The sequence below is a fragment of the Pygoscelis adeliae genome, unplaced genomic scaffold (assembly GCF_000699105.1).
Source record: "Pygoscelis adeliae isolate BGI_AS28 unplaced genomic scaffold, ASM69910v1 Scaffold7, whole genome shotgun sequence".
In the NCBI taxonomy this organism is placed as follows: Eukaryota; Metazoa; Chordata; class Aves; order Sphenisciformes; family Spheniscidae; genus Pygoscelis; species Pygoscelis adeliae.
In genome coordinates, this window is record NW_008825268.1 from 3,523,188 (window position 1) to 3,537,286 (window position 14,099).

The following is a 14,099-nucleotide window of genomic DNA, read 5'->3' on the forward strand; positions in this document are numbered from 1 at the left end:
GCCCGCGGTGCTGTGTCGGAGTACGTTCTCCGGGCTGGGGCGCGGAACCGACCGGCAGGGGAGGAGAATCCAGCCTTAGCGTGATTGCTTTTACATAAGAAGCAGCTTTAAAACAACCCCAAAACCATAATTGCCCTCAAAACAAGAAATCCAGCCGTAACCGAAGTAGTATATTTTAAGAACGAAGTCTCAGCTCGGCAGTTATTGTAGTTGCAAAAAGTGCAAGATTGTGATAAAGTTTGCTTACTTGGAAAAGAAATGATTAGAACTTAGTCGCTTACTGTATATTGTTTTACGTTTCTTTAATAGAACTGCTATTTAAGCAATGTAAAAGGCTAGATTGCTTGGCTTCTTCCATGTTTTTAAATTTTGTTTTCATTTACACAGGAGCTGAGCCAATGACTCTTGGCTCCCCAACATCTCCAAAACCAGGAGCTAGTGCTCAGTTTCTTCCTGGATTCTTGATGGGTGATTTACCTGCGCCAGTGACTCCACAACCACGTGCTTTAAGCGGCCCTTCAGTTGGTGTAATGGAAATGAGGTCTCCGCTACTGGCAGGTCAGAATTGGTTCAATGCGGGAAAAATTGTCCTGAAAGTAAAACTTTGGTTTGTCTTATTGCTCTACATGACTGTTGCAGACTTGAATTCCTGTAGTTTTATAACTTGCTATAAATGAACTCAACTCATTGAATAAACAGTGAACTCCAGTGTATTCAATGGAGTTTGGCTAAATTCTTCAAAGTAGACTTAAGTTTAATAAATGTTTTAAAGATGGCAGTTTTGGTACCAGGAAAGGTTGCTTTTACAGGGAAGGTAATATGAACCTCTCCTAATATAAAATCAATTTATACAGCTCTTTACGAGTCAATTGCACATACAGCCTTCAGTGTTTTCTCTTTGTTTAAAACAGAGATGTCTGCTGGCAAACTAAATGCAGCTTGTACAACCTGCTGACTTCTTTGCAATGAATTCTAAAAAGTCACTTACGGATTGTCAGATTTCTAAAAACTGGATGGAGGAAAAACTAAAGAATACTTCTTAATTATTACCTAGTGGTTGTATTTACAGTCTTGATGTCTGCTGTAATTGGGCTGGAGTAGATGCTTATCTCTTTCCAACCACCTAATTGATCTGACTAGAAAAAGTCCTTACCCGTGTTTCTGAGATGGTGGTATTATATGTCTGTTTTCTCCTCTGAGAAGTATGACTGAATAGTTTACAGCTTCATTGATTTATCTCATGTCATGAGTGATCTTGGCTTTTGTATTAAATCAGTTGGTGTAATCTAAATATCTGATGGTGTTAGTGTGCTAGTTGTTTTGAAGGAGAAATGGAGGATTAAAGTACTGCAAGATAATTTTAGATATTCTTTTCTTCCAATTTCAAGCAGAATTGGACTCGATGATCCTTATGAGTCCCTTCCAACTTGAGATGTTCGATGACTGGTGGTCTCCTGCTTCTTGCTTTTGTCCATCCCCCCCTCCCCCCCACACATACAAGCCTCTTAGGAAAACATTTATGAAATGTGATTTTCACCTAATTGTTTTTAAAAGGGTTTATTACAGCCTCAGAGTGTCAATTCTAGAAAAGGAGGAACCAGTAAGATACTAACACAGGCCTCCCAAAATGAGTGGTTAAGTATATCACTTAAACTGAAAACCGTCATAGGATAGTACACTGTAACAGTTCTTGGATGTGTTAAACAGTTCAGATAGGAGTCTTGAAGCTCAGAATTTAGGATTGAAAAGTATTTTGGAAAAGCTTAATTTCCAAATGTTTTGCAAGTGAAAACTGCTAAGTCAAACTACTTTTTTTTTTTTTTTCCCCCCTGGGGTGAACCCACACAAAGTGTTCAGAGATATGTCAAGATCTTTCAGTCAGTTTAATTCTCTGTTACACTGGAAGTCCCAAAGTTTACAAAATGGGAGAGCAGCTGGCTTAACTTCATCCTGTCTAAATGCAAGCTAGTCCCTGCTCTCTAGAGCTTACATTTTTATTTAATGTGAAATTACATGGGGAAAAAAGGAATTTGGACAGTGGGAGTGTGACAGCATGTGCAATGTCTGTGTGCATTTTGGTATGGTTATTTAGCATGTAGAATGTCTCAAGTCTTAAAAAACCTTGCTTTTGCATCTCTGCTACGGGGGAGTTAGTCTCTGAAACAATTAAAATACACTACTAACCTGCCTTAAAATAGGAAGGTGTAGTTATGCTCAGAACTTCGTAAAAAGAACAAGTGCATGTAAGTAGTGAATATACTGAGTTAGTAAGGTCTTAAAGTTTTAGATGACACTTGTGTAAGGAAGCAATTTCTGACACATAGGTGATATTCTTATGTAGAACATTCAAACCTGAACAGTTTGGTAGGCCAGATGGCTTTGCGAACAAACCCCCAGTGAAACAATCAGCAGTCTTTCGTGGCTGGATTTACTGTTGAAGTTTCAAGAACAAGTAGCAGTGGAGTAAAATTACAAGTTTTCTTATGCTCTTCATTTGTTCCTTTTAATTGCAGGAGGATCTCCCCCACAACCGGTAGTTCCTACGCATAAAGATAAAAGCGGTGCTCCACCAGTTAGAAGCATATATGATGAATTATCTAGTCCTGGACTTGGATCAACGCCTCTAACCTCAAGAAGACCAGTAAGTGGCTTAGGTACTGGCCTATTCTTAGCAGAAGATGCAAGGTAGTTTACTGCTTCCGTGAATTCTTTAACTCAGTTGTATAAACTGCTGTAGCAAAATGACTGGTGAGTCTTCAGATCATGCTGTTGCTTGATCTGGGTGATTGGTGTGCCTGTTCCTGTGTAGTCTAAATGAGAGCTGCAGTCATGGAGCTATCTCCTGTCATTACTGATTTTTCGATACTGTAGAGAATGAAAAATGCAGATCATGCCTCTGCTATGCTTTGTACGTGACAAATGCAGACTTGTTGCAGCTTTTCACCTTCTTGTAAATTTATTGGGCTGCTGATTGTCAGAAGGATCCAAATATGTGTTATCTTTTCTTTTAGTGGGCAATAGAGGCACTTACTGAAATAGAAGGAATTTTGTGCTGAGTAAAATATCTAATCAAAATATGGGCAGGGAGGTGGGGTTAATTTTGAAAGAGTAACAGTAAAATTTCTATGAAGGTCATTCTAATAATAAGCTCCGCTGCTTACCTCAACTGAGCAGTCAAGCGTTAGCAGGTTCTTTTTTAGTGAACATGATTCTTTTGATGCAAGGAGAAGGCCTTTCACTGAATGAGCAGTCTTTTTATTGAGTGCTGCCTTCTGAAAAGTTTATTCTGAAAGTTCAAGTTCTCTGTGAAGGACAGAATCCAATACTGTCTTAAAGGACTGGATATTTAAAAAACAAAATAATGAGCAGCTATCAGAACGCATGTTGCTGCATGTAGCAGAACGCTACAAGTGCTCCAATTTGTTTGATCTTGTATTTAAGAAATGCCATGATTCAGGCTAAAAATACACCAAAATTGTTTTGGATATTGAAATCCTTCTATGTCAAAAAAAATAAGTACTAGCAGCTAAAACTCGAAGTATACTTTCCTTCAGGGCAGTTGCACTAAGTAGTTGAGAGGGAAAGTAAGTCTAGTGATGAGGAATACGAGTGGGGGTTATGCTCCCATGATTTCTAAGCCTTTTAGTGAAAATCAGATGCTGGTAACTTGTGATACTGGCATCCTTTCCATCAGGATGTGTGTGAATGTGTGAATTACTATGCTACAGCAATAGTGAGATGCCTATTTTGAAAAAGTTAAACTATAAGGTTTGTGAGTATTGATATCTAAAGCTACTTGGTTTCACAAAGCATATGTGATTGGTGTTAGGTAATGGATTTTTCAGTTCCTATTACCTGAAGCTCACCCTAAGCCTAAATAAGCTTTCTTCTTGCATACCAGTAGCTCTTTCTTGTTAGATGATAAAATGTTGTAGACAGACCCTGAATCCTGTTGCCTGTTGTGCTTTTCTTCTGTAGTTTGCTCTACACTCCCATACTATCTCCGATAGTTGCATTTAAGCCGTTGATCAGGAAAGTTAACTGCGTTCACTTCTAAGGCTTAGTAATCAGCTGGAAGTTCCAGAATGTAATAGTTGAGGCCTAGTAGATGTCCAGACTATCTGCTAGGCTGTGTGATAGAACACAAAAACATTGTCTAATAACTTTTCATTAACAACTTTTAATAATCTTGTATTAAATATACATGTAAATGTCTGTTCTTACTCTTGAAAGTTAGGAGTAACTTAAGGCAAACAGTTAACATTCTTGCCTGATGCTTAAGTTACCTGAAAATGATCTCTTCGGATCTGAGAAGTGTACCTGTAAGAATGATTTGTTACTCTGTATTTTAATGCAGGCCAGCTTTTCTCTAACACAGAGCCCATTGGTTGGAACTATGCCATCAACTCCTGGAACAGGTAGATGTCCTGTCAAAATATACAATTTACTTTCTTACTGCTTTCCTTAATACACACAAATCATCACTGTTCCAGCTACATCAACTCCTTGCTAATTTGCGAAGGAGTTGCATCTTTATTTACTAGCTTTTCAAAAGGTATGTGGATGTGAATAGGAAATACTTTTCCACTCTGAGACTGACTGAATTTCAATCAACTTTACTTATTCCTTATTCAAAACTTGTTGAACTGAGCACAGAGGTGGTTGTACTTGAGTGAAGCAGCTGAGATTGATGGGTCACCTTCCATCTTCATAAGGTTTCCTATCTTGTGTATGAACCCGTGGCTTCTTGCTAAGCTTAATTCTGCTGTCTTGTTCCTGTTTGGCTTCTGTATTAAGCTGCTGGTGTTTAGAGGTCAGGGAGAAAGCTAGGTTGCTAGTCATAAAACTTACTAGCGTGCTTGCAGACGTGAAGTTTGGATTGACTTACTGTTTGTCTGTGTCTGCAAATACATCTCCATCAAACTTCCATATACAAGTGAAATGCCTGATACTGAATTTATTCTTTTACTATAGGCTCTTAAGCTTATCTGTCTTGCAAAAGTAATTTGTCAAACAATGCCATTTCAATTTAACAGCTTCAAGTATGTTCAGTCCTGCAAGTATTGGGCAGCCTAGGAAGACTACTCTGTCTCCTGCTCAGCTAGATCCTTTTTATACTCAGGGTGATTCCCTGACTTCAGAAGATCAACTTGATGACACATGGGTAACTGTATTTGGGTAAGTTGATTTCCAAAGTATTAGAAAAACCACGGGTGAAGTCTTTGCAGTATATGGAAAGAAGTACCTGGATGCTGGTGTTGTCTGGCATTCCCGGGTTCTGCAGGAAATACAACCGTGGTTAAAGCCAGCAAATGCATATATTTTAGTGAAGCACCTTAACTTAAGCTACATGTCAGTTTTCTCAAGTTAAAAAGGCAGCATTCTACTGTTGAGGTGTGTGGTGAAGTAGAAATGCCTAGATGGTAATATTCCTCAAGTCTCTGCTGCTAAAATGGCATTAACACACTGGTCTCTTGGATTTCTAAAAGCCATTCACGGGGCTGTATTTTAACACCAGAATTCTTAAACTACTCATTATAATTTTTTGAGTATTTTTTCTGTCTTTCAGATTTCCTCAGGCATCAGCTTCATATATTCTTCTACAGTTTGCTCAGTATGGAAACATATTAAAGCATGTGGTATGTCTTAGTTTGAGACTTAGTTCTGAAAACATTCTGGCTCATTCTTTAAAAGGCTAAATTTCACAATTTTCACTTAATCTCATACAGATGTCCAACACAGGAAACTGGATGCATATTCGATATCAGTCTAAGCTTCAAGCCCGGAAAGCCTTAAGCAAAGACGGACGAATTTTTGGTGAATCTATCATGATTGGTGTCAAGCCGTGTATAGATAAAGTAAGTTAACTGCTGCTTTTATTTAAATATAAAGCACTCTGCTTTTGGGCTTTCTCTTTATTTTCCCTGACCTCTTTAATTTTTTTCTTTTTGAATTGCAAGCATAGGTAGTTCAGTTATATTGGTATAGTCTATTATACCTTACACGAGCTTTTCCTAAGTATTTGACAAAATTTCCTGCTGTGAAGGATCTTTATGGGAAATCTCTTGCTCCTTGGACGTTACAATGCACAGAATTATACTGCTGTACAAGATGTGAGGTGAAACCATAACATAAGAGACAATTGAGATAAGAGTTTCCCAGACTGGAATTTGTGGCATTTAGGGGATGCAATAGATACCTGATGGCAGATTAAGACTGTTATTGCTCCTAATTGTCCCTCTTTTTTATGTGACTATTTATCTGATTCTGGCTTGTCAGTTTATCTTAGTACATCGGACTGAAAATTTGTTAGCAAGACAGTCCTGATCCTATTCTCCCACCTGCCCCCACAAAAACATGTCCCTTTCTTGTAAGTAGTGGTTGGGGTAGGCATGGCTGTACTTCAGTCTAATTTTAGCATGGGTTATTAGTTTCTAGGCATTGACAATGCCCTGACCGTTAATTCTTGCAGCACTTTGCGTTGGGTACTGTACCTTAGCTTAAGCAAATGACAGTCATTCTTTTGTAGTTCACAGATTTTTTTTTGTGTCCTCTAAGGATAAGTGATGCTAAAGAGTAAAATAAGCTTTCAAATGTAAACCATTCTGAGAAGGCAGCCCTAGAAACTGAGCTTGCAATTACTTCAATTTTTATCAGTGCGAAATGTTTCTTATACTGATTAAAATTCAGAAACAAATGTACTTCGGTGCCCCTTTCCTCTGTGGGCTGCTGATGGTAGGACTTCCAGTCTCTTCCTACCTTATTTACTATTTTGGTGTCCAGTTTGTATCAGTGACTGAATTGCCTGTAAGCTGAAACTCTAGAAGTAATGATCTAAGAGACTTAATTGTCAGGCATCTGATCTTTGTTGCTTTTGAATTCTGATTATGTCTTTTGTGGATAGTATCCGCTTTCAAATATCCATAAATAAACCCATAATCATTAACCTGTATTTCTGGAGGCAGGAGAGATTTCTGGAGACTAATCCATTGAGGGTTTGGCATTCGCCTGTAAAACTCTTCCTTGCCGTTGAAAACTAGATATGATGGATTTGACATCAGTGCTTAGGCTTCTGATTTAAAAGTAGCAGTTAGTTCCATGGGTTCCCCATGTGCTGAGCAGAGTCAGCTGCCACCCACACTGCACACCAATCCTATCCTGTATTTTGGATAGCTGTCACCGGCCAGATGTGCTTCTGAATTTCTGCTGTCTTTAGGCTGGTTGAATGCTGTACTCCCCTGAGTCTAAATGCAGCTATTTGGGTCTCCCCAGGCTGGTTATCATTTCCCATCTTGTTTTCTCTGGGTTCTTGTGGAGCTCATGGTTCCCATCAAGTCACTTGCTGCCTCTTCCATTCCACATGCATTCCTTTCTAAACATAAGCTTACAAAATGGAGCCTTCTGACTCCTTTTCTAGCATTTGCTAAGGGGACTGAGTGAAACTCCTTGGCAAGTTAAATCTGAGCAAAAAGTTGCAAGTTGGTAAAGGCTTGGAGACTGTCCTGTATGGATCAAGTAAAATATTTTAGAAGTATTTAGAAAGAGGATGTTATGCTACTTAGTTCAACCGGGCTTGAAAAAAGTTACTACTTGAAGTTTTTGTTGCAAGTCTTAACAATTTATTTTCTCTACACTGTTTCAAACTTGGCTGACATTTAGTACATACAGTGAACAAATTACAAGCTTCCACTACTTTGCAGTGGCGTAACCCACCATATAAATGATTGCAGTGAGGAAAATGCTTGGTGGTGGTGTGTACTTGAGTGCTCTGTACTGACAGGCAATTTACCTGCGGTCTTTGCTTACTTTGAGATGTGAACATATTTTATCAAACAATTGTAGATAATTCTAGATAATAAAGGCTGAAATACTGCTTTTTAGTATTTGTTTACATTATATTAACCCTCTTTTTAAGAGTGTGATGGAAAACTTTGAAAGAAGCTCTGCATCCTCAGTGTCTTCAGTTTTCACTCCACCTACAAAATCCGTTGGCACACCAGTACAACCTGCAAATAGTACTACAAGGATTTCTACAATGAGACCTCTTGCAACAGCATATAAAGCTTCCACTAGTGACTATCAGGTATTTTAAGGGAAACAGAAGCACGTGTTTTTGTGCTATCTCCCCTTAGTTGTATGAAGCTGTACACACATTAACTTCAGCGTGACCTTAGCCTTTATCTTCTCCTGTCATTTCCTTAAAGGTGTGGTTCAAGTACAAACTCAGTCTGTTCAGTCTCTAAAATAATAATAATAAAAAATAATAAATTAATGACTTGTCACTTTTCCAGATGTTAAGACCTTGTTTTGAAAGTCTTTCAAACATTTTGTCAAAATATAGTAGCACTTAGGAAAAGAAAAGGAAAAAACCTGGTCAGTATAAAAAGAATTAACTGTATGTTGACTGATTCTCTTTATTTTCTCTCTTCCTCTTTCCCCCTGCCTTCTAGGTGGTTTCTGACAGACAAACTCCTAGGAAAGATGAAAGTATTGTATCTAAAGCGATGGAATATGTGTTCGGCTGGTAATACACGAGAAGTAACACTAAGTTGGTCAGGGTTTGAAATATGCTACTGGCATCTGTGGTTAGTTGTATAACTACTGGTGGCAGTACTTTAACTTGCATCTCACCTGTTATGCCTTCAGTTAATTCAGCAGACATGTAGCTTGCACTTTAAATGATGGCAATGTACACATGGTTTTAAAAACTGAGTAAGTGTAAATATAAGTGCTTTTTTCCCATTTGTGCTCTGATTGCATGATTGTAGAAAAAATATCAGCACTGACTTATCCACTGTAATTACTTTCTGTGAATTACTTCCCAGTAAGTTGTAGATGTTTAAAATGGCAGCTTTATTTACTAATGCCTTTAATTTTATTGGGTTTTTTTTTTCTGGAAAGATGATGAGCTACTTGCAGGAAGAACACTATGCGCAGCTGGCTCCCAAGGACAGGGACTGTTCTTAGTATGTGATTTTAATTTTTTTATTAGGATTCATTGCTGTTTTGTTATCTCCGGCATCATGTTCTAAATGTCATAGCAGCCTTTTAACTCTTTGTTTTATTAATAAAGCTAAATAAAGTCAAGTTTTTCTTCAGCTGTTTTTTTTAAACAAGTATGAGTTCTGTGAAGAAAAACTATTTGCAGTACTCAAGTATGATGCTGCCTAATGTTTATTAAAGAGTTATCAGCAGAGCAGATGCTGCTGATTTTTACTGAAGTAGTACCAATCACTGTTAAAACTAGCTAATGTTTAAATGTTGTCTCCATGGGTATTTTTTTTAGCAGTGTGCACTTAACAGGTAGGAAACTGTAGCATTCTAAGCTATAAAATGTTGAGTTGAAATAGCTGAACAGAAAAATGCCAAGTGTCAGTGACCGGAGCTGCATTCATGCAGCTTCTAAGAAATTTTCTCTAAGGTATTGGCTGAATGATGATTTTTTTTTTTTTAAAATTCCCCCCTTGAAGTTTTCTTTTGGAGGTGAGCCTCTCAAGTAATCGTGTGTGTCATGTAAGCTTATAGTCTTCAAGATAAAGTCTGTTTCATCTGGGAAGAGAGCAGTTTTTTTCTCCAATACTTGGGAAACTACATGCAACTTCTTTGATTTTGTGGCTGTGTTAGTGTGGGTCAATAGTGTGTTGGTTAGGTGAATATCCAGTCATACCCATTCCCATGCTTTGCTTCACACTGCGGTGCGGTCTCAGAGTTCTTCAACTGCACTTCTCTGATGAAACTAGATTGAAAGATTAATCTAGGAGCATGCCTAATGTCCCTCAGATGCTAATGGGCATCCAGTTTACAGGATTAAGCTAGAGACAGTCCTGAGTAAAATCCCCAAAGCACTTAGTGAGAAGTCAGGTTTCTACCTCAGGGCACTTTGTGCTTCATTGTATGCTTTAGAAGTAACCTACATGCAGGCAGGTTCAGAGATTTTTGAGATGCGTTTTACAGTATTTGCTGGCTCATGCTTTTGGAATATTGATTGCTACTCATCCATTTGCTTTTGATCAAAGGGAGCTGCTCAAACCTAATTAATATCTGAGCGTGTTTTCTTAGAATACATCTGGCTTTTTCTTGGTGAAAAATATTTGTCATGCAGGTGACTTCAGAAAGAAAATAGGTAGTTCAGCTAAATTCTTGGTTTGCTAGTTGCTTTGCAAAATACACTTCTGGTACACTTCAGACTTGTAATGATGTGTATAGGGTTTAGTGAAGTGATGAAGAATAAGACTGAACTCGGATCAAGTAAGTCTGAAGCTAAATACATAAGGAAGGAGTTGGAGCCAAAGTCAGTAGTTTGGCTGACCTGTTTTACCAATAAGTACCAGACTTAAAACTGTGTTGGTTTTTTTTTTTCCCCCAGTTGTTTACCTTAGTCTCTTGTTTCTCATAGTTTTAGGAATGATTTTACTAATAGGTCGTTGCAGCTTCCTGTAGACTTGGGAGTAGCGGATGTTGTTTCCTTTCCTCTGGAGGTAGTAAATAGGAGGAGAAGAAAGCTTAGAACATAGAAATCTGTACTTCTGGACAGTATCATTAAGAAATTATCTTCATGTGGCTTCTGGTGGTACAGACTGCTGGTAAGACTGAATATGTTGTCTTAGTGTCGAGCACTAGTTAAACCCTGGTATCAATGATTTGGGCTTATGAAGTATGAGAACGTTACGGTCCCATGCTGCACAAACCGCTGCGCAGCTTTGTTGCAATGTGTTCCTGATAATACTGTTATTGTATGAGTGTACAGGGGCCATGTGTGAAAGGGCAGAGGATATTGAGAAGTACATGTGTGAAGAATCTCTGAAACACTTGGAAGGTCTTCAAGTAAACCTTTTCAAGGCTAGCTACTGTTGTTACGTAGCATTGCATTTAAAAATCCAATTCTTCCTATTAACTATGTACCTGCTGCTTTGCAATAAGGAAGCATTCTCTTCTAGCTGTAGCTAGATGTGATTTACATTAAAACCAAAGTTACGGACTTAAGCTAGTGAATACTCATGAAACTCAGTTCTGGTTTCAGTAGTATGGGGTTTCTTGTAAGACTGCGGACTACATTTTTCATAGGATTATGGCTTTAGTTTAAAATAAAATTCATGAATACTTATTTTCTGTTGTCTGCCTTCATCACAAGTATGTGACTCGGGGATCTAATTCACTTCTCTTAGGATCTGCACAGTTTTAAATTCTAGAAGGATTTGTTGTATTGTTTCAATGGTAATTTCACTACAATTTTAACATTTTTTTATGGTAAAGACTTTTATAACTTGGAGATAGTGTTTATTTTTGTCCTCCTTTTTCCCTCTCACCCGTCCTCAATTTAGCTTTTAGTAACTTTCAAAGTGAGTGATATTTATTTGGATAATCCATGTACACGAACATAAAATGAATATGAAATGTTAGAGTACATCATGTCTGCCTCTCATTTCAAGTTGTAGGCATCTGCCTCCACCGTGTGGCAGTTCTTCAGAACTCTAATGAGAGGTTTAACTGATACTGAATGGAATATGGTATCTTAATTATACTTTAGTTAGGAAGTGCATAAACAGTACTGTGAGAAAATAGCAGTGCTCAAATATCTCTTAGTTGAAGTGTTTTCCTAATAAGAAAGGACAAAGATGAGTTTACTAACTATCTTAATTCGGGAGTAATTCAGACTTCTAAATATTGCTTCAATGAAATAGTTCTTAAACTTTGTTTAAAATCTTTCCAGTATTCACTCATCTCCATTTTGAGATGGATAAATTGATGAAATGATATTTTAGCAGAATATACCACAATATCCATTTTGTATGAACATAATTGCCTTTTTTCTGATAGTCTGAGTACATGTGTAAAAATACAAGACTTGCATCAGTTTTCTTTAATTTGACTATAGATGACTAGACCACAGATGAGTCTGCAAAAATGTAGTGCTTAAATATGTTTAGAAATAGTAAGCTATTCAGTTGTTAAGTGAGTAAAAACAAAATAAACTGGCTTATAAACAACTTGGAATCAGGAGTTGGTTTACTGAATTTCAGACTGCAGGTGAGAAGGCTCTGGAATAAACATTCTAGATCTCTAATAAAAACATCAGTCCCCGGACAACTTCATGGCTTTTGTGGTAATGCCTTTTTTTAATTGTTTGGACAAGAGTAAAAGGTGTTCTTTTGGTGTGGTGCATCTCTCAGTAAGTATCAAAGTGCAAACAGTACTGACTGTCAAACTTCTGTTAATGTTTATAAATTAGAGTTCAGTTGGTGAAGTTACCTTTAAAAATGAGTGCATAATTAATAACTTTGTAAAATGTTTTTGACCTTCTATTAAGGAATCCTTTGACTCAAGTATGTTTGTGTAATGCATGTAAACTGTGCTTCTATCAACAAAGTCATTATCTTCCACTTTTCTGCAAGTAAAACTCATGTTGAAATCAAGAACATGTCTGCAAAGCTGTAAATTCTTATGTGCTGTGTAATGGCAAATATCTTGATTCTTCTTCAAGTTATTCGGTTTTGTAAGTGAACATTCCGCTTAAATAGTTTATTGGTGATGTAAGCAGATGCAGTTAAAGTGACCGTGAAATTCTGGTCTCCGTACATGAAGTGCTGTTTTTTGTTCATTACAGTCCTTTTGTGTTTGAAGTTGGAGACTTTTCTGATTAGAAACAGCATGAAAGTAAGGAATTGCTCTGAACAGTCATTGTTTTATTTTGCTCAATTGTTTATCGCATCAGATTTTGGTAAAGTCTACTGCAGAAATCGGTTTATGAACATATCTCTCATTGTAGGGATGAATTGAATTTTCAGTATGAAAAATAGAGAAACTTTCAATGATTTTTTTTTTTTTCCTTTCTAATGTGTATGTCAGCCACCTAATTAGCATCTTGTTTAGCTGCCTTTGGAGCCCCGTGTGTCCTGTGAGAATCTCTCCCTTGTTGCAAAATTAAGTTCCAAAAAATGCTGTTTTCTTTTTCAAGGATCTTACCAACCCCCTAGTGTTAAGAAGGTAACCTTGAATACATGAAGCAAGGATAACCTGGCGAATGGGTGTCTGGAGATCTTGGAAAAATAGTTCTGTAGTGTGGATTATTCAGTTGATTTTAATAGACTATATTTGTTTTGAAACCTAAAGATAGTCCAAAATATCTTTTTCTAAATTGGTTATCAGATGAAGTGCTGTAGCTGAATATTTTAGTTGGAACCCAGACTGGGTGTTTTTTTTGCGTGCTGGTATGCTTAACTGGTTCTTTTGCCAAAACTCCCATTTCCTCCTGGCAACTAAACATATAGCTGGCTTGAAAGAATCATGGCTGCAACACTGGCTGTCATGACATAAAGCACTGTAAAATGAATTTATTAAGCTGTTTAGATCTTTTAATATGTTAATAACATACATTATTAATTCAACTAGTGTCAGTTTCCAGTCTCCTGCTCAAAAATGCTCAGCAATCCAGACTGCAACAGAAGTCAGACCTTGCCTGATGGGCATATGATAAACCTATATACCAGACATTCAGGGTATCATCAATGGAATACATAATGTCACAAAGACAAGGTGAAGTATAACTTTCTTCAAAAATGAATAACAAAATTTGTAAGGCATGAAGAATAGTGTGAAAAAGTGATTGGGAAAACTCTTCTGCTGTACAAATACTTATCATCAAACTACTGTAAAATTCAATAGGTATTGGAAGCTTATGTTCGGATATCTTCTGCCATTTCAGATGCGTTTGAAAAGTTTAAAACTCTGACTTAAATTTAACTTTGATGCACAACAATAGCAATGGTGCACTTATCTCTGAACCTTAACACCTTGCATGAAAAAAACAAGGTTACATAAATGTCATTTGCTTTCAGACCTATCACAGCATAAAGAGAGTAGGAAATATGGTTTAACAGCATTTTCTTAGTATTCTTCCTCTGCTCTTTTTCTGTGCAATTAAAGTAGCATGATAAAAATTGCCACCTCTGTTTCTGAAAAAATTGCCACCTCTGCACTGTGTTAAGTGGGAAGCCCATGAAATATGGTCAGCATAGCAATGCTGTAAATGCTTGTAGTGAAAGAAATGCACAGTGTTTTCTCTACGTAGCATGTTTTTGATTGACATTCTGTGCCAGGTC

At 37.3% G+C, this 14,099-nt stretch overlaps 1 protein-coding gene across 1 annotated transcript; it reads left to right on the plus strand.

The window, feature by feature from the left end:
* The first annotated feature begins 388 nt into the window (after positions 1–388).
* NUP35 (nucleoporin 35kDa) lies at positions 389–9,085 on the plus strand. Its single transcript, XM_009329657.1, has 8 exons — positions 389–558; positions 2,514–2,641; positions 4,358–4,418; positions 5,037–5,178; positions 5,570–5,639; positions 5,730–5,858; positions 7,916–8,083; positions 8,451–9,085. The coding sequence occupies exons 1-8, from the start codon at positions 399–401 to the stop codon at positions 8,526–8,528; spliced, it is 936 nt and encodes a 311-aa protein (XP_009327932.1). The 5' UTR covers positions 389–398; the 3' UTR covers positions 8,529–9,085.
* The last annotated feature ends 5,014 nt before the right edge of the window (positions 9,086–14,099 follow it).